This window comes from Salvelinus alpinus, chromosome 33 (assembly GCF_045679555.1).
Source record: "Salvelinus alpinus chromosome 33, SLU_Salpinus.1, whole genome shotgun sequence".
NCBI classification, from domain to species: Eukaryota; Metazoa; Chordata; class Actinopteri; order Salmoniformes; family Salmonidae; genus Salvelinus; species Salvelinus alpinus.
Window position 1 is genome coordinate 23429911 of NC_092118.1, and position 20370 is coordinate 23450280.

General features: G+C 45.5%; 1 protein-coding gene across 18 annotated transcripts in view; it reads left to right on the plus strand.

Moving 5' to 3' along the window:
• The window catches only part of sox6 (SRY-box transcription factor 6), a 235787-nt gene that overhangs the window by 59441 nt on the left and 155976 nt on the right, over positions 1–20370 (plus strand). For 7 of the 18 annotated variants that reach the window (XM_071380895.1, XM_071380892.1, XM_071380897.1 and 4 more), the window contains 2 exons: positions 12084–12324; positions 16305–16515. In XM_071380895.1, the coding sequence (XP_071236996.1) occupies positions 12084–12324; positions 16305–16515 (452 nt within the window). Of the gene's footprint in view, positions 1–4711; positions 4890–12083; positions 12325–16304; positions 16516–20370 lie in introns of those variants that run through there. The other 11 variants (XM_071380888.1, XM_071380889.1, XM_071380905.1 and 8 more) reach the window with 10 other exon arrangements.

A 20370-nucleotide genomic window follows, 5' to 3' on the forward strand; every position in this document is an offset into this window, starting at 1 on the left:
AGCGTTCTCTTAACACTGTCGATGTCTACTGGAATAGATAAAGAGAAATGCCATTCTAATGTCTATTACTGCATTGACTCCAGTCATTGACCAATAGAGAGTCCATAATGAACTCAGATTGAACTTGTGGTCCTGTCCAGTGTCTTGTCTACAGTACAGACAAAGAGAGGGCTGTGGTGTCAGAGGTCATGGCTGTGTCTGTATCTGTTTCTCTGTCATGGCTGACTGTGGTATTTAAGACTCAGAGACGGCTTTCGCACACGGACCTGTGACCACTGTAGTCGGCTCCATGTATATTATTAGGTTAATAGGATTGTACATGTGTACACCAACTGTTATCTCAACGGGAGGTCAGGGAGGTGACTTATACTGGTGTAATGGGCTTACTGACGGGCTTAAATAGCATGGTAGTGGCCCACTAACACACACACACACACATTCTCACAGTTACACCTATAGTTAGGCTGGAGTGACATGTCAGAGGAGAAACCGCTGTAGGGCGTGGGTTTGCAGCATGGTGTGGACTCTGCGTTTTCACCTCTCTCCTAACCGGTATGTTGCGACAGACAGTCGACCTTTGTCAAGTCCCAGCTATTGTTTGCAGATTGGTTGCACACGCCACAGGCTGTGAAAGACACATCTGCTACCTTGAGCCTAGTGAGAGAAGGACAGATAGAGGGCCGGGGCGGAGGGCAGGGGGAGGTGTGGGACTGGCGACTCGTTATCCTCTCTTACAGCTCAGCTACAATCACTATCCACTATTTGTCCGGCCTTCAACAGATATTTGCCTTTTTCTGTTTGAGTCAGATAGAGACAGTATTTCCAAAGACCACGGCCCTGTCTTCTGTTTTTGTTGGTTGCATAATATACTTTTACTGTCTCCCTCTCTCTCTCTCTCTCTGTGTTTTAGGATGTTGACTTTTCAGTTGATTTTGTCCCCCAGCTTTCCGTTTTCAGTAGCTAGTCTTTTAAACGTTTGTTTGTAAGAGATATAGCAATACAAGACTAACATTTCCCTGTTAATTGCCATGGCACAGCTAGACACACCAGAATGCTATTTTAATGATGTTTAAAAAAATAAATAAAGTGTTGTTAGGAACTGAAACTTTGTGTCATTATGTGATGTCAGTCACAGTAGGGATTGTTGTTTGGTAATAAAGCAGTGTGTCACACCCTGACCTTAGAGAGCCTTTTTATGTCTCTATTTGGTTTGGACAGGGTGTGATTTGTGGTGGGCATTCTATGTTTTGTTTTCTATGATTTTGTGTTTCTATGTTTTGGCCGGGTATGGTTCTCAATCAGGGACAACTGTCTATTGTTGTTAGTGGCACTATAGCCCTGTTTAGCTTCACGGTCGTTTCTTTGTTATCTTGTTTTGTGTGCAACATTTTTCTAAAAATAAAAGGAATATGTACGCTGACCATGCTGCACTTTGGTCTCCTTCCGACGACGGCCGTGACACAGTGTAAATTTGTGAAATGTTGAGTCAGTCTTTCAGACAACCCCCTTCTGACTTTAAAACCCCAGCTATAAAACCAGATTTGTTTGTATGTTTTTGATTGATTCACTGATTGAGATCTAAAGTGTGGTCGTGAACGTGCTGGGACAAAGGGCCTCTTTGTGCGGAGCGGGGCCGTCTGAAATGGAGGAGTAGTTTGAGATGACCAGATGATTTCCTACTGGTCCAGTGAGGGAGCCCCACCACAGTGTAGCGAGTCTGAGGCTGAGCCGGGCTGCGCTGAGCGTAATGAATGTGGTAGCAGGGAACCACAACAGAGGAGCCGGGTAGAGGCTGCCTGAGAGGCTGCCTGGGAACCAGAGGGACGTGGCCACCGGCCAGACACAGACACAAACCCCTGGCTCACACTTGTGGTTTTTTAAGAAAGCAATTTAGTTCATGATTTCATTCTGAAAGCCTGTCATGATGCATGCGCGTCTGCCAGGAAAGAAGAGAAACCTCTCCCACCAAGGTGTTTGTCAACATGACTGACTCTGACTACCAGAAACTACCAGAGGCCTGGGGCTGTGATGGAGATAGTGAGAGGGGAAATAATGGCCCCATTTCCCCATCAAAACCTACTCACTGCTGACCAGGGAGAAAGAAGTCTTATTTTCTGTTTTTGTAGGTAATAGATTGCAGTGAGTTTATCATTTGCGGTGATATTTATATTTCGACAGAGGCCTACCATGTCTTTTTATCTGGCATCTTGACAAATAGATGAATGCAGTGTGAGTGTGAGCGTAGTATCAGTGGTCAGACACATGGTTAACAGCCCAGTGGTGAGGCATTTTCTGTATCAGTCAGCGGCTAATCCTGTACAGAGCCTGTTCTCTCAGACTGCATATACTGCACATTTTTCTCTTCAACCATGTCTGTCAGCTCCCTGATTTTATTAGACTGTGTTTCCCATTCAGTTATAGTGGTTTTCTCCGTGCCGCTCTGTGAGTGAAGCATTGCTAAAACAGGGGCTGTACATGTCTTCTGTGAACCAAATTCTTGGGCAATTACTCAGATCAATGGCAGGTGGTTCTGGTTTGGCTCCTCAGATCTCGTTTCTCCTTGCAGCCTCTTTTCCTCTGTATGGGCTGTCAGTCAGCAGGATAACTTTTAACCACCTCCAAACAGAGCCGGCTGCCAAGCATTCGTTTAGCCGCTCACTTTTATTCGGCCCTCCCGTCCGACCTGTCACAGCGTTACACACTGTTGACCATGCTTTCTATTCAACAAGGGCAAATGAATTGGTTTCAGTGGTTTAAATCGGCAATCAATGTCAGTTTCCCAACATAATAAGGCTTAATCATAAATCTGTGAGGTGTGGCCTGCCTGACCTCTATTCATCAGTCCCTTCTACATGGTCTCATCTGGGTGGAGCAAATGAACTACCCCTGTTTTGATTTTCCGATTGACGTGTCACATGAAACGTTGCCACTCTCAGAATATGGCCCTTTCCCTCCCTCCGTAGCTCCCTCCCTCCCTTTATCCCAGGCATCACTTTCTCACCCTCCCTCAGTCCCTCAGAGAACACACAAGGCAATAAGATAGAGAAAAACGTCCAGTGACAAAGGTGGACACATTTGTGTGCCTTGTTTGCGCGCCCAATGAATTCTTTCAATTCATGAGTGAGTGAGAGAAAGACAGAGACAGAAAGAATGAAAGAAAACAAATCCCCAAAGAATTAGGGGTGGGACTAACTGTAACTAATGAGCTGTTGTCCAGCCAATCCCTAGAATTGAGCCTCTTAATCAAAGCAGCGTTGTAGGTAATTTCCTCATTCCCATTTATGAGATGAGAATGAAAGAGAACAAAACTGCTATTCTTTTCATTAGACGTTGTACATTTTCCAAATTGAGTGACCAGCGTTGGCGAAGCGTCCTATTTTTGGAAAAGAAAAGAATCAGGATAGTTGCGGAGAAAGCAGGCCACTGTGTGCCGACATTCCAGATGTCCAAACGGCAGTTGTACCAACCACACTTTTCTGGGCAATGGCTGCCAGTGATGACCTCATAAGGAGCAGGCCAAAGACTGAGGCCCACAGTTCTCCTGCCATGCAGAAGAATACCCCCTCCTTTCATAATCCATTCTGTGTCTCCACTGTCCCTCTCTTTTTCTGTCCCCCTGCAAAATTACTCCTTCATAATTAGCCATTGTTCCTGCTCTTTTGGCGTGGCCCTCTGCATTTTTCAGGGGCCCCTTTTCTCTCCTCCCCCTCTGTCCCCTATATACTCATTGTGTATCTCTAGGAACCTTGTGATGCCTGGCAGCCCCAGTCCTACTTGTTTGGCACCCCCAGTCCTCTCCACAGCTCTCTGCACTGTGGACTGTGGGAGATGTTACACTTGGTTTGTTCTAGCTGAACTCTTTGCTCTAAACTCTCAAGTGCATAGAAGTTATCTTTATAAATGACAGAAAGGACCCGGCCTGAATGGCGCTTTGTTGAATGTTTTCCTAAAAGGGCCCCCCACTATATTTCATCTGTCAGTCGCTTTTCTTTACCCCAACAATGCTTGATTGTTTCCATGAAAACTTCAGGTTCCACAGACAGGAGAATTCTGTATTATTATGTTCCTGCCAAATTCCGATCTCTGTTTTCCTTCCCCTGCACTCACAAAGGGCTCATAACTTACTGTCAACTGGGAGGGGAGCCACAAAGCTCCACTGTTGCTCAGCGAATAGCCTGTGTTGGTTGATGGCTTTACTGGCTGTAACGTTTGCTTAACTGCAGTGGCAGTGACAGAAGGCACTTTGGGAACTTCATCCCCCAGAAGGCCCAGACCTCTACACATTCAGAGAGAGAGAGACAGAGAAAGAGAGGGAAGGAAAAAACAAGTAGCTTCTCTTGCCTCTCAATCTCTTTAGCGCCAGACTGCTGGCTGGACGAGAGAGTGGTAGTGCTGAGGTGGTGCAGTAGTTCTGGTGCTGTTCTTTATTGTGGGTGCTGCTCTTATGTGATACGCTCCTGGCTGTCCTATTGCTCTGTCCTTTAGTTCTGTTCTCTAGTTCTGTCCTCTACTTCTCCTCGTGGATGCCATCTGAGATTGAGTACTGTGGAACAGACAGGAAAAGGACTGCACTGGACGCTTGGCCTGTCAGCGAGTGTTCGCGAGTGTTCGTGAGTGTGTGTGGTTGTGCGTGTGTGTGTGTGTGTGTGTGTGTGTGTGTGTGTGTGTGTGTGTGTGTGTGTGTGTGTGTGTGTGTGTGTGTGTGTGTGTGTGTGTGTGTGTGTGTGTGTCTGTGAGAGAGAGAGAGAGAGAGAGAGAGTGTGAGTACCCCTCTGGCTCCTGGTGAACTGAGGTGTTATGCCATCCAGCGCTGAAGTTGTCTCTCTTGGATCGGGAGGAGGAGGACCAATGGCGGAGGGGGCCATCGGTGGAGACGAGCGGCTCAGTTTGTGAGTGTGTGCTCCTCGACCCTTACTGGGTAGACAGACAGACAGACAGACAGACAGAGCCACTTCAGAGCTCCCACACCTGCATCAGCTTCTGTTGTCAGGCTCTGCCTAGCAGCTAGCAAGGGGGGGCAGGACACCAACCAGGCTGTCTAACTAATCCAACTGCACAAGTGTTTAAAGTGAGACGGAAGACGGCTCCTCCAGCAGGATATTATTGCAAATAATTTACTGTGCAAAGTAATTATGGATGCTGTGCTCTATATCTAAAGTGTGCACTTGAGGAGGCTTGCTTAATTTGCTCTGGGTGGCTGTCTTTTTGAGTGTGGGTTTTAGACGGAGTAACTACGGTGGTTTCTAATAGAGAAAGCATCAGGAGAGTGAGTGAAGTGGGGATGAAGTGCTTGTGTAATTGAGTTGACTTTTTGAAGGGGGAAGGTCAACATTTATAGAGGAACAATTTAAACACATTCATTTGGACAACTCTCTCCAGCTACGTTGTTAGGGTGTATGTATTTCCCCAGCCATTTTCAATATTTTTATATCATTACTCATAATTACTTTGTCCACTTGAATTTTTCTCCTTGGATTACATTTTTATATTATTGTCTGAAATACATATCATGGAAGTGAAATGTTCTATATTTCTCTATATATTTTTTCCAAAAAAAGTTATAATGTCTAGCAGAGCCATTTGTTTGTAGAATCCATCAAATCTAAATAATGTAAAATAAATCTGATTATCATAAATAAACTGTGAAATAGACTTCAAAAAGAATATGAGTTCACATCTCATCATCCTCATACAGTAGATGAGTTTATCTTCAAATATTGTAGCCGTTTTAGAATGTAGGAAGTAAGGAGTTCCTCTCCATCGATTCTTCATTTACTGGGTCTCATAGGTAGTGTTAGCTGCTGTGGAATGTGTGTGTGTGTGTGTGTGTGCACGCTTTATATAGAGAGTGAAGGAGAGCGGTAGAAGCTGAATCATTATTATATGTTTATGTATGGGGTGCCAGGCTCATCTAAAACACAGTCACAATGGAAGGCGATCATTGTGCTAAACGGCAGTGAGTGTGTCAGTAATTTTCCAGCTGGGAGCTGTGAGGTAGCAACATGTTATTATGCCAGGTGAAGACCCTGTGGATCCCTGCTATGTCACCTGGGACAACAGTGGGGAAATAGGAGGTTACAAAGAAGACAGAAAAATATCTCTCTACACACTTTTGTCAAATCAAAATACTTTAACAGTTCCACCTTTGTATCACTTTTGAATGTATTTGTTATATTTTCCCTTTGCACTTTGTACAGCCAGTCTCAGGCTCATCTACAGTAGCTGCAACATTGAATGTCCATTGAAAGGAAATTCAAAATATATTTTCAAATGTAAAGAAATATGGCCTTCAGTCCTCAAATGAGTTACATTTTTTATATATTTGTTTAATATATTGTAGATTGCTTAAACTAAATTGAATACTAGAACTTATATGAACTCTTTCTCTCTCCCACTATGTGTGTGAGCTCTGACTTGTGCTCTGGAGTAAAGCCTGTATCTTCTTTGTGTAGACTGTGTTGCTCTGACCATGTTCTCACAGTGCCTTCACCAGCATGGTGTGTAATTTGATTATTTCTCCCTCCCAAAATTGGGTGGTGGTGTCTGAGGGTAAGGGGGCTAATATTTTTCTGCTGAAGTGACCTGTGATTAAGGCTGGGAGAAGAGGGAAGAGGCGTGGGGGCTGTGTGGCGCGAGGTAGGCGATGGGCGAGGGACAGCGGCGAAGGAGGGGGGCTGGTGTGGAGTTACTTATCACCATTGTCTATAAAAGGTCAGCAGTGTGAAAGAGCAGCGACAGCGGGCTGAAAGTCAGAGCTTGTTACGATAGAGGAGGAAATGCGATAGCCACAGACACACGGCCCAGTCAGAAGACCTAGGGTCCTCTAATGCTAACCAATTAAACAGAGGTTGTCGCGTGATGGAACATTATCAGTAGCAACAATTCATGACTCAAAGCATTCCAGGCCATATGAGCCTTCACTCCTAATCCTTTAAATGTGGGCAGTATTGTCAGCTATACATTTGAAGTTGGAAGTTTACATACATTTAAATCCTTTACATACATTTAATCCTAGTAAACATTCTCTGTCTTAGGTCAGTTAGGATCACCACTTTATTTTAAGAATGTGAAATGTCAGAAAAGTAGTTGAGAGAATGATTTATTTCAACATTTATTTATTTCATCACATTCCCAGTGGGTCAGAAGTTTACATACAGTCAATTAGTATTTGGTAGCATTGCCTTTAAATTGTTTAACTTGGGTCAAACGTTTTGGGTAGCCTTCCACAAGCTTCTCACAATAAGTTGGGTGAATTTTGGCCCATTCCTCCTGACAGAGCTGGTGTAACTAAGTCAGGTTTGTAGGCCTCCTTGCTCGTACACACTTTTTCAGTTCTGCCCACAAATTTTCGATAGGATTGAGGTCAGGGCTTTGTGATGGCCGCTCCAATACCTTGACTTTGTTGTCCTTAAGCCATTTTGCCACAACTTTGGAAGTATGCTTGGGGTCATTGTCCATTTGGAAGACCCATTTGCGACCAAGCTTTAACTTCCTGACAGATGTCTTTAAATGTTGCTTCAATATATCCACATAATTTTCCCTCCTCATGAAGCCATCTATTTTGTGAAGTGCACCAGACCCTCCTGCAGCAAAGGACCCCCACAACATGATGCTGCCACCCCTGTGCTTCACGGTTGTGATGGTGTTCTTCGGCTTGCAAGCCTCCCCCTTTTTCCTCCAAACATAACGATGGTCATTATGGCCAAACAGTTCTATTTTTGTTTCATCAGACCAGAGAACATTTCTCCAAAAAGTACAATCTTTGTTCCCACGTGCAGTTGCAAACCGTAGTCTGGCTTTTTTATGGCGGTTTTTGAGCAGTGGCTTCTTCCTTACTGAGCGGCCTTTCAGTTATGTCGATATAGGACTCGTTTTACTGTGGATATAGGTACTTTTGTACCTGTTTTCTCCAGCCTCTTCACAAGGTCCTTTGCTGTTGTTCTGGGATTGATTTGCACTTTTCGCACCACAGTCTTTCATCTCTAGGAGACAGAGCGCGTCTCCTTCCTGAGCGGTATGACGGCTGTGTGGTCCCATGGTGTTTATACTTGTATACTATTGTTTGTACAGATGAACGTGGTACCTTCAGGCGTTTGTAAATTGCTCCCAAGGATGAACCAGACTTGTGGAGGTCTACAATTCTTTTTCTGAAGTCTTGGCTGATTTCTTTTGATTTTCCCATGATGTCAAGCAAAGAGGCACTGGGTTTGAAGGTAGGCCTTCAAATACATCCACAGGTACACCTCCAATTGACTCAAATTATGTCAATTAGCCTATCAGAAGCTTCTAAAGCCATGACATCATTTTCTGGAATTTTCCAAGCTGTTTAAAGGCACAGTCAACTTAATGTATGTACACTTCTGACCCACTGGAATTGTGATAAGTGAAATAATCTGTCTGTAAACAATTGTTGGAAAAATTACTTGTCTCATGCACAAAGTAGATGTCCTAACCGACTTGCCAAAACTATAGTTTGTTAACAAGAAATTTGTGGAGTGGTTGAAAAACGAGTTTTATTGACTCCAACCTAAGTGAATGTAAACTTCCCACTTCAACTGTATATAGGTCTTTTTCCTCTTTCTTTCCTCTGCAAAGTCACTGGGGCTTTGTCTGGGAGAAGGCAGGCAACATGTCATGCTCTTATTGATTCGTTTGGTTTGTTAGCTGTCCATTGTTATTGTGTAATCAAGCATGAGGGGAGACGGCTTGTCAAGAATTCACGCCAGAGAGGCTTCTTCAGTTTGCCATATTCTCACTGCTCAATGTACACAAAGGCACATATTGGGCTTCATTACTAGAGAAACACATTACATTACTGATAAGAGTAAAGGAATAGCAGCAGTGCAGAATGCAGTGTAGTTAGAATGCAATGTATAAACGGGTTGTTTTGTTGAGACTTTTTTATGAGTGTCTCACCAGAGCCTTGGATACTCTGTTATTCAATGTTTCACAATCCCCACTGTCGACCTGGACCCCAGCTGCTCTCCTACTCTATGAAACACCTTATGTTTTATTGTTTCATTCAAACAATTCTGGAATCAAACGCTAACGTTGTTTGCTATTATATCCCAGCATAGGCTTTGGGGACTATATAATATACATATTGTTGCCCTCTGACATTTTCTGAGACTTATTGCAATATCCCTCCCTCTCTCTCCCTTCAATAATGAGAGCTGGTATTGTATAGGGCCTCTGAGAGGTTGGGGGGTGGGGCACCCTCGCTCTGTGCTCTCTTTAGCTGAGCGCAGCCCTCCCAGCTCTGCTAATAAATTATTAACCCACTGACAAATACTGTTACGGAGCCTGCCGCAGATCTGTTGCATTTTCTAACAAGATTGCTGTAGACACATGTTACAGGAGGATGGAGTCAGCCCTGTTCACTCTGTCTCTCTCACGCCTCAGCAGCTTGACTGATGGCTGGAGACCGGGGTAAAAGTGCCTGAGAGACTGAATATTTTAGTGGTAAAAAAATACCACTTGATTTACTGTGTCGTACAAAAGAAGTGCTTTGTTTCACTCTCGCACTCCATTGAAGACAGGAGCTTGTTGTGCTGGAGGCCCGGGCTTTTTGGATGCATGAATAAAAAATGTGGTGGAATCTCCTAATTCGACCACTCCCCCTTCTCAAACCTCTCTCCACCCCCATCTTCCTCACAGCACACCATCACTCTCAACATGCAAGTTCTGAACTTTGCTCTGAATTTAGATTTTCAATTAACACTCAATTTCGAGACCATTTTCTATTTGATATAATTACACGCATTTTTTTTTGTCTGATTAAAATTGAGAGCTGGTTCTCTCTAGAGAAAACAGAAGACAACACAGGCCGGTCTGAGAGAGAGTGAGGCTCCTTCCCTCCCAGCTCTATGGTACCTGTCAGACTGGCCCTGTTGACACAGCTGCTGGGGCCTGGGTGATTAACGTGGCCTTCCATTTTCACCCTAACCACCACCAAAAATACTGATCTATAACTACGTGCCTCTGTGTGTGTGTGTTTAGGTCTGTGTGTGTGTGTGTGTGTGTGTGTGTGTGTGTGTGTGTGTGTGTGTGTGTGTGTGTGTGTGTGTGTGTGTGTGTGTGTGTGTGTGTGTGTGTGTGTGTGTGTGTGTGTGTGCCTGCCTGTAAGACTTGGATGTCCTGATACGTATATGTGTTTTCAACACTCTTTATTGTAATGCCTTGTGAAATACAGTAATGTGCTGGCTCTGAACTCAGTTATTGAACTGTATTTAACAATTCACATTGAGAGTGCCAGTCTACTCTGCTGTTCAGCGCTATGTGTGTGTCATACTTTCGTGGAGCTGAGGCTGCTGAGCGCTGGCGGGCCTAACAGCGGCATGCGATGTGCACAATCCTCACGTACGGGGAGGAAGCACCTAGACTCTTGATCAGATTATTCTAACACCAAACTGTGTGTTAATCTCTCCCTGTGTCAAGTTTGTTTTGAGCCCTCTGTGAACCCCATGCCATTAATTGTCTGTCTGTCTGTCTGTCTGTCTGTCTGTCTGTCTGTCTGTCTGTCTGTCTGTCTGTCTGTCTCTGTCTGTCTCTGTCTGTCTGTCTCTGTCTGTCTCTGTCTGTCTGTCTGTCTGTCTCATGGTCCTCCCAGCAGGCAGCACAAGGACACGATCACACCACAGCCCTTGACCTAGAATACCCACCTCTCTGTCTCCTTCCTCCAGCCCATAGCCTAGCTAATGGGGCGGCTAAACCTCCGTCACATTGACTCTGTGGAAGAGAGGAGAATGGGACAGATTTCTCACACCCTGAGCTCCCCTCCCTGTCTCTCCCTGTCTTCCCCTGCCCATCCCTGCCTTTCCCTGGCATAGAAGATGCTACAGCAGAGATGAGACCTAGACTTGAGGCTCACATGCTGTTTTCATTGTTAAATACCCAGCAGCTTAGATAGAGGCAGATCAGGGGCATGGAGAAAATAAAATTACCAATAAATATGGACTGGCTCCTTTTCCCCACTTCAGATAAGTAGGAATGCCATATTATTATCTTATTAATACCAATCACATAATTCGATTTTCTGACACAGTATTCATTTCAGTCATTGTAGGTCACAGCATGAGGGTGGCCTTATTGTAATTGTAAGAAAAGGCAAAATTAGCTGTAAGATTATATGAGAGGAAATGTTCAGCTACATAAAAATATTCAACACTGTTTAAATTGGTATTAACGTTTGTTTTCTTTGCACCTGATATGTCAAGTGCACGCTTCACTGTAATATTCATGAAAGCTTGTGACAGATTTTTAAATTCTGTCTTCCACTGCCAGGATCTGATTTCCAAGCTGCTTAAGTAGGATTTATTGGCCTGGAGAAATAGTGTAGCACTGAAAAGGTAATCGTTTGCTAATTTGGAGAGTGGAAGTAAAAAGGAAGCAGCTTGGGGTTGGTGTTGTGTTTGGTGGCAGGATCATTCTGTCAACTGTTCAATTCAATCAATTAAGGCTCTTCTGTTAATTAAGAGGACAAGCACATTACTTTGACTCGTCTCCTTATAATTGTTTATCATAATCAAACAAAAGCGGTTTAAGGCATTTTCTGAATTTGGAGCGCTAGAGAGTAGTGTTGTCATGTTTACTTTTATCTAGGGTCATTATTGACTGGGGCTTGACTGGGACACTATCTGGGGCTGTTGTAGAGCTTCAATGAGAGCTTGTTATGTGGTATAGTAACCCTCTTAGCAGCCTAATCATTGGCTGGGTGGAGGGAGGGAGGGTTGGGCCTGGCCCAGATACAGGCACCGCTCCAGCCTCATCTCCAGCCTCATCTCCACCATTTACATGAAACAAAGGATTAGGAGAAGCCCCATGGCCTGCTCTCACACCTCCTCAGCAGGCCACATGACCATTGATAGGATCTCTCCAACTTTGACTCAGGTCCAACATTGTTTTTCAGGGCACCAACAGGTGTAGGTTGATGTGAGGATGGTGAAACATCCAGCATACCTGTCGTAAATACAATGTAACATAAGCTGTTTTGTCGTCCCGGTGTCATAAAACTGTCTGACGTTTAACTATGAGGCTTTGAAGTTTTCTGACCGATTGTCCTATTCTCTTTCTCTCTTCCACAGCAGAATAATGTCTTCCAAGCAAGCCACCTCTCCGTTTGCCTCCGTCGCCGATGGGGAGGAAGCCATGAGTCAGGACCACCTGTCCTGGGATAAGGAGGAGAGTGCGGAGGCCCACGGGACGCCCCAGCTGCCCCTGCACAGCCTGCTCCACAGCAAGGGCTCCATGGACGAACTGCAGCCCCTCAGCAGTGTCCCTCCAGAGAGTGACTGGGACAGCATGGTGTCAGCCCAGCAGCGCATGGTGAGAGACACCACCCTGTAGACCAGTAGACCAGTTGACTAGTAGACATATTACAACTGCTAAAAAATACTAAAATAATATAAGTAGGAGTGAGGAATCATTGATACATCTTGTAATTCCTAGAAAACATACATCCCAAAGAATGAAGAGTAATATGTCTTAGCAGTGTTTTTGTGGATCTATCTGATATAGGGTCTATAGCTAGCTGCCTTCCTGCTGTAATACTCAGTGTCTACTGTAATGACTCAGTGTACCCTTCACTATTTACTGGCAAGCCATCAGAAGGTTTCAGAGGGTACCGTATTATTGTCTCTGTACAACAGCGGTCTGTTTTCCAATGTTGTCAGGGGTGAGGTAGATTCCAGACAATGTTCTGAATTTTCCGTTGGTGACCTTCACCATTAATGACTTTCACCACTGTCTAGCCTCTGAGTGTGAGTAAGCCTGACACACACACACACACACACACACACACACACACACACACACACACACACACACACACACACACACACACACACACACACACACACACACACACACACACACACACACACACACACACAAAACTGTCTTGTCACTGTGCCCTAACAGAGAGGAATTTCTCCCACAAGGACACGGTCACAACAGAGCCCTCGGACTTAAGACCATGCGTTCTGCCAAGCACTTGTCTTTGAAGTCTAAGCTCTCACGAGTGTCTTGAGATCCTCCCCACTCTAAAAGAAGAGGACAACAACGTATTGAGTTGCATTTTAACGTCACACACAGATTTGATGAAACTATAAATAGGGAGACAATACGACAGTGGAACAAAGTCTCTGAGAGGGTATCTGTTCTAGAGGGCCTGCCCGGGCCCCTCAGCCACCCAGCCGCCTGACTCCCTCACTGGAGGCTCTCTCTGGACCAGGATGCACTGGGGCCAAGATACAGGCTCAACAGCCACCCATTGTTCTGTGCTTGTAAAAGGGAACTCTTCACATGCCCAGCCCCTCCCTCCTCCTCCCAGCCATGGGTACTGTCTCTAATACTGTGAAGCCGTAGGGATCCTGGGACCCTCAGATAGGCAGCACCAAACCAACTATAATCAACTACATGTTATTATTAGGCTGAACAGGCCTAGAGATATCAACAGTAAAACGTGTATTACACTACACAGCATCCCAATAAAAATTCAATACCACAGTCTGACAAATTAAGACAGAACGGAATGTTGCTACGCTTCTTCTTCAGGCTGCATTATTTTTGTCATCAAAGAAACATCTCCCACAATATGTGTTGTTGTGTACATCTGCAGCCAATCTGTGGAGCTGCTTTGATGTGTGCGGAGGAGAGAAGAGCAGAGGCACTTGTGGGCTGTAGCCGGGGAGGCAGGTGGCTGTTTGTGACAGACGGGCCTGCAGTAAAGAGACCCAGAGGGGCTCTGAAGTAGCCTTCCAGGGGCCACCCCTCCACACTGCAGTGGCTGCTGGGAGAGAGTCGCTGCCCCCCACTCCTCCTGCCCACCCACGTCCCACCCCCAGCCCTGTCCCAGCCCCTTTGTCCCGGCTTGTTTTCTAAGGATGCTGGGCGGTCTGGAGACACTGTTCTTGTCGTCCAGTATGTAAATGACAGTCAGGAGATTGCTCAGGTGGTCCGCTCTTCTGACAGGCTCTAATTGGATCACAGGGCCGTTAGTGATGAAGGTAATTAGAACAGCATTTGAAAGAATGTTTTGTGCATTGTCTCCTGTTACTCACTGCAATCACTCGACAGCCTCTTGATAAAATGAAAGGATCCGTATGAAAGTTCATTCTATTCATTTTGGATCTGAGGGAGGAAATGCTTGCATTTAGTTTACATAATGTCAAATCCTTTTCAGTTTATTTATTTTATCCAGATATGAAAAACAAAAGTTTTTGCTGCCTTTTTATCTTGAGCAATACCAGCCAATATATAACATATGTAACAACATTATGTAAAATGATCTTGTTCTGGTTGATTGTTCTGCGTTGAACAGAAAATACAGCGAGACATGGTGGAGACCTTGTGAACTGAAGGGTTGTATCAAACCTGAACACTACCAGTTAATGGAGCTTCTAGTCTGAGTAGAGTCTATCAGATGGATGGTGGTGGCAGGCTGGGATTTCGTACTGAGGAGCGACATGAGGTCAAGGAAGGAGCACTAGAACATGGGGCCATGACAAGTCTGGAGGTTAGTTATAGAAAGACGAACACAAATGTACCTCAAAGCTAGCAACATTAGTTTTCGCCACTATTTTCCCCACAGTTGGCTGTGGATTTCCATGGCCTTGGCCCTGCGTGACAATTAGTTTTTACCATTAAATTGTAAACATTGAAGTTGGAAAAGTGAAGTGTCGAGATCCCGTCAGCTCAAGTTGACTTGGTACAGATGGCGCATGGGAGAGGGAGTGTGAGAGGGGAGAAGGAGGGATTGACAGAGAGAGAGAGAGGGGGGAGAGAGGCAGACGGCGAGAAGGCTGAAAGTGTTGCCTTTGCTGATTACCTGACTCCACTGCTGTGCCATGCGTCTGTGTGGGCTGTGCCCTGAACCTGCGCCAGCTGATTAACCCAGCGCCGCTCCACTCCCCACAAGCACCCTCCACTGGCCCTGGCACAGCCACAGCCACCCCTGCATAATCACCCCCATCCTGCCCGCCCAGCGCTGGGTGTAGACCTTGTCACGCCAACCCGGGCCCTGGTACTAACCCGAACCACCTCTCTGACTCCTCTGCCTGTCTGAGGATATTAAGCTTGGATAAAAGATTGCAACAGGAATGCCCAGTGTACTGTACATCACTCCATGTTCTTTGGGAATATCAGCAGATCCCACCCACTTCTCAACATCGTTCTACCTTCATGATGTTCCTTTCTTCTTTGGTTGTTCACTTTCACCGTTATCTGTGTGTCCTTCAGTAGAAGGGCTTCCTCCTTTATGTGTGTGTTGAAGGTATTGTGTTGTTTTGTTGTTAAATGTCAGATCAGGCAGTGTTATACATGACACACAGAGCAGATGTGAGAATACACAGAGGTAAAAGGGTTCAACTCTTTACAGCAGAATTACCTGTTGTCTCTTCACTCTGCAAGCCATAATTAAAACAGCCTTGTGTATGAGAAGCCATGACCCAAGTTCTTTATTTCTCTCTCTCTCTCTCTCTCTCTCTCTCTCTCTCTCTCTCTCTCTCTCTCTCTCTCTCTCTCTCTCTCTCTCTCTCTCTCTCTCGCTCTCTCCTCCTGCTCCTTTTCTGTGTACAGAGAGCACCCAGCCATCAGTCTCAGACAGGACCCTTAGTTAAATACTAAACCACACACAGGTGGGACCCAAAAACAACAACAACCTGAGACAGGACACAGATTTACGATGGCCCGCAGCACTCAGCTGAGAATAGGCCTCCGCTCAAAAATGAACAAATTACACAGCACTCACCCCAACACAAATGTACACTGAAATGCAATTTGAGAAATTATAGTTGGGAGGTTTCTCTGTGTAGTTTCTCCAGAGGTAAAGTAGTGCCTAAACACACACACACACACACACACACACACACACACACACACACACACACACACACACACACACACACACACACACACACACACACACACACACACACACACACACACACACACACACACACACACACACACACACACACACACACACACACACACACACACACACACACACATTATGGCTATGCCCTCTGAAAGTGTCCCTCATCATTTCACTACACTATTTTCACTTGCCAGATATCATTTGATAGAAGCTGTTGTTGTATGAAAGCCAGAGAGGAGTCATTTGATATGGCCAAATCGCCCTGGGCCGCCAAAGAACTAGCAATCACTGCATTTGACTACATCAACTGTCAACAGCCGATAAAACTCAGAGACAGAGAGAATACAAAGGGAAATACTAATGATTAAATCCAACCCCCTTTCTCTTTCTCTTTCCCCATCCCCTCCCAACTTCTGTTTTCTTACAGGAATCTGACAGCAATAAAGTATGTTCCCTGTACTCCTTCCGGAATAACTCAACCTCCCCACACAAGCCTGAGGAGGGGGCCCGGGAGCGCGGCGACCTGCTGAGCGGATCTGCGTTCGGAACGCCGGAGCGCCGCAAAGGAAGCCTGGCCGACGTGGTGGACACACTGAAGCAGAAGAAGCTGGAGGAGATGACAAAGACAGAGCAAGATGGTAGGACACTAAGTACCTGTGTGTGTGTGTGTGTGTGTGTGTGTGTGTGTGTGTGTGTGTGTGTGTGTGTGTGTGTGTGTGTGTGTGTGTGTGTGTGTGTGTGTGTGTGTGTGTATGTGTGTGTGTATGTGTGTGTGTGTGTGTGTGTGTGTGTGTGTGTGTGTGTGTGTGTGTGTGTGTGTGTATGTGTGTGTGTATGTGTGTGTGTATGTATGTATGTATGTATGTGTATGTGTATGTGTGTGTGTGTGTGTGTGTGTGTGTGTGTGTGTGTGTGTGTGTGTGTGAGGGAGTGTGTATGAATGCTTCCTTTTTGAAATGGCGTCAAACTTTTCCTCTCTTTCTCTATCATTTGAGTTTTTTCTTTCCCACTCACTCTCTCTTTCCCACTCACTCTCTCTTTTAATGCACACACACACACGCACACGCACACGCACACGCACGCACACACACACACACACACACACACACACACACACACACACACACACACACACACACACACACACACACACACACACACACACACACACACACACACACACACACACACACACACACACAGACACAGACACAGACACAGACACACACACACCCCCAGACATACACAGACAGAGGCTGGGAGGACTGACGTGACTGTGTTTCCAGTTTGTCTGAACCCTTTCCACAGTGACAAAGAGTGGGTGGCACTACACCTCAGCTTAAGTGTGGTCTCCCCCTGCTGCCAAGGCAAACTGTCAGGCCGTAAAACACATGCCACCGACCTGATGCCAGGAACATTACCTTTTTATTCTTCAACACAGAATGCTCTTCACTAAAGGCAGCATTCACCAGTCAAAGTCAACTGCACCTACAGACAAAATGAGTCCTGGCTATTAACAGGGATGCATGTGCCAATTTAATTCATTCAGTTTACTGTACCATATAGTACCTCATTTTCCTAATTTCCTCACATATCAAATGCACTTAATAGAACCTTCTGTCACCCTATGGTAACCCTCCACTCCCTAGTCCTATATGGTATCTCACAGTACCCAACAGAACCTTCTGTCACCCTATGGTAACCCTCCACTCCCTAGTCCTATATGGTATCTCACAGTACCCAACAGAACCTTCTGTCACCCTATTGTAACCCTCCACTCCCTAGTCCTATATGGTATCTCACAGTACCCAACAGAACCTTCTGTCACCCTATGGTAACCCTTCACTCCCTAGTCCTATATGGTATATCACAGTACCCAACAGCACCTTCTGTCACCCTATTGTAACCCTCCACTCCCTAGTCCTATATGGTATCTCACAGTACCCAACAGCACCTTCTGTCACCCTATTGTAACCCTCCACTCCCTAGTCCTATATGGTATCTCACAGTACCCAACAGAACCTTCTGTCACCCTATGGTAACCCTCCACTCCCTAGTCCTATATGGTATCTCACAGTACCCAACAGCACCTTCTGTCACCCTATGGTAACCCTCCACTCCCTAGTCCTATATGGTATCTCACAGTACCCCACAGCACCTTCTGTCACCCTATGGTAACCCTCCACTCCCTAGTCCTATATGGTATCTCACAGTACCCCACAGCACCTTCTGTCACCCTATGGTAACCCTCCACTCCCTAGTCCTATATGGTATCTCACAGTACCCAACAGAACCTTCTGTCACCCTATGGTAACCCTCCACTCCCTAGTCCTATATGGTATCTCACAGTACCCAACAGCACCTTCTGTCACCCTATGGTAACCCTCCACTCCCTAGTCCTATATGGTATCTCACAGTACCCAACAGAACCTTCTGTCACCCTATGGTAACCCTCCACTCCCTAGTCCTATATGGTATCTCACAGTACCCAACAGAACCTTCTGTCACCCTATGGTAACCCTCCACTCCCTAGTCCTATATGGTATCTCACAGTACCCAACAGAACCTTCTGTCACCCTATGGTAACCCTCCACTCCCTAGTCCTATATGGTATCTCACAGTACCCAACAGAACCTTCTGTCACCCTACGGTAACCCTCCACTCCCTAGTCCTATATGGTATCTCACAGTACCCAACAGAACCTTCTGTCACCCTATGGTAACCCTCCACTCCCTAGTCCTATATGGTATCTCACAGTACCCAACAGAACCTTCTGTCACCCTATGGTAACCCTCCACTCCCTAGTCCTATATGGTATCTCACAGTACCCAACATGACAGCCTTCTCGTCACCCTACTGGTAACCCTCCACTCCCTAGTCCTATATGGTATCTCACAGTACCCAACAGAACCTTCTGTCACCCTATGGTAACCCTCCACTCCCTTGTCCTATATGGTATCGCACAGTACCCAACAGAACCTTCTGTCACCTCCCAACTCTCTCCCCCAGACTGCAGACTGTAAGAAGAACGCACAGCGGAAAAACAAATGTTTGAAAGAGCCGCTACAACATTTCCCCCATTCTTAATTAGCACGGCACTAGTAGTATAGTGTAGTATTCAATCAGACTTGGAGCTCCCTGGGGACGCTGGTGTCTCATTCAGCGTCTGGGGAGCTCTTAGCTTAAGCGCTACATCACATGAATAAATTAGACGTCCGTTCGTTTAAAAATAATTTGTTGCTTTCTTTTTATAAAGTGTTTGTTTTGTGGTCTTTGCACAGTATCAACTATCCTGGATTATTCAGTAGATCATCTCCATCCCAATATCTAATACTCCTCATTTAATTAGGTCATCCAAATTCTACTATTACTAATAACGATATTAGATTTTAGCAATATTAGATACTAGATTTACGATAATTTCTTCAGATTCATAATTTATGATATTGTTGACGTATGTGTTTAATAGTAAAAACAGTGTCTTAACTAGTATTTCTTCCCCTGTTGTCTTAATGGTATCGTTAGTTTCATACCCTTGACTTTTCCAGAGATGATACCTTTCCCTTGGCACAGAGGACATCTCTCATGTGTCTCTGGTTTCTGATGGGGTTGTTTTCCGCGGCGGGCGCGCTCCTCTGAGCCCTCTGTGGCGAAGGCGTGCGTTATGGTAATGAGCCCCAGCTGGTGAGGGCCGGTTGTTGCAGTAATTTAAATGGTCAAGTGCAGCTGGTAATCCAGGGCCGTATGTTAGCGCAGGGAGGAGAGAGTGCTTCAACGTGCAGTACAGCTGTTTTAATCTCCTGTTAATAAAAGAGCCTGGCCCTGCCTCATGCGCCATGCATCAACACCACCTAAATAAACTCCCTTGTTGGAGGAAATTCGTTTCTGAGAACACAGAACAAGACAAGAGGCTCACGAAGTTCAATATGTCGTCTGTAATCTGCTGGAATGGAGAGATTCAGTGTCGTTGTGGACACTTGACACCAACTCCATCAGTAGAGATGACTGTGTGATTGCTGTACATCAGAAGGGATATTACAGAGTACGGTGTGTAGGGCAGGTGGGTAACTGTTGTTACCGTTCATAATCTATGTCAGTGTTTATAGAGAGCCTCTGTGAGCATCTTGAAAGGGCAGGATTAACCCATTACGGGCATACCAGGAGGTTGGAGAGCCACCATTTGTTGCCTTAATGACCTGGCTAATGTAAGACAAAGCAGCGATGAGCTAAATATATCACTTATCTAATCTTTGCTATCATGGAGACAACTGTTCCTCCTAATCCACCCTGCTTTAGTCCCTCCACTGGTCTGGATCACTGGAGTCTTCAGAGCAGAGCGAGACACCATCTGCTGCCATTATTCTGACTGAGTCCTCCCTGTTATGTCCCTGGTCAGGAATCTCATCTCATTGTGATGATGGATCAAGACTGAGCTTGCTGACCTTAATGGTAGAGGGCATGAGAATCCTCTCTGTTTCACTTGTCACACTTGT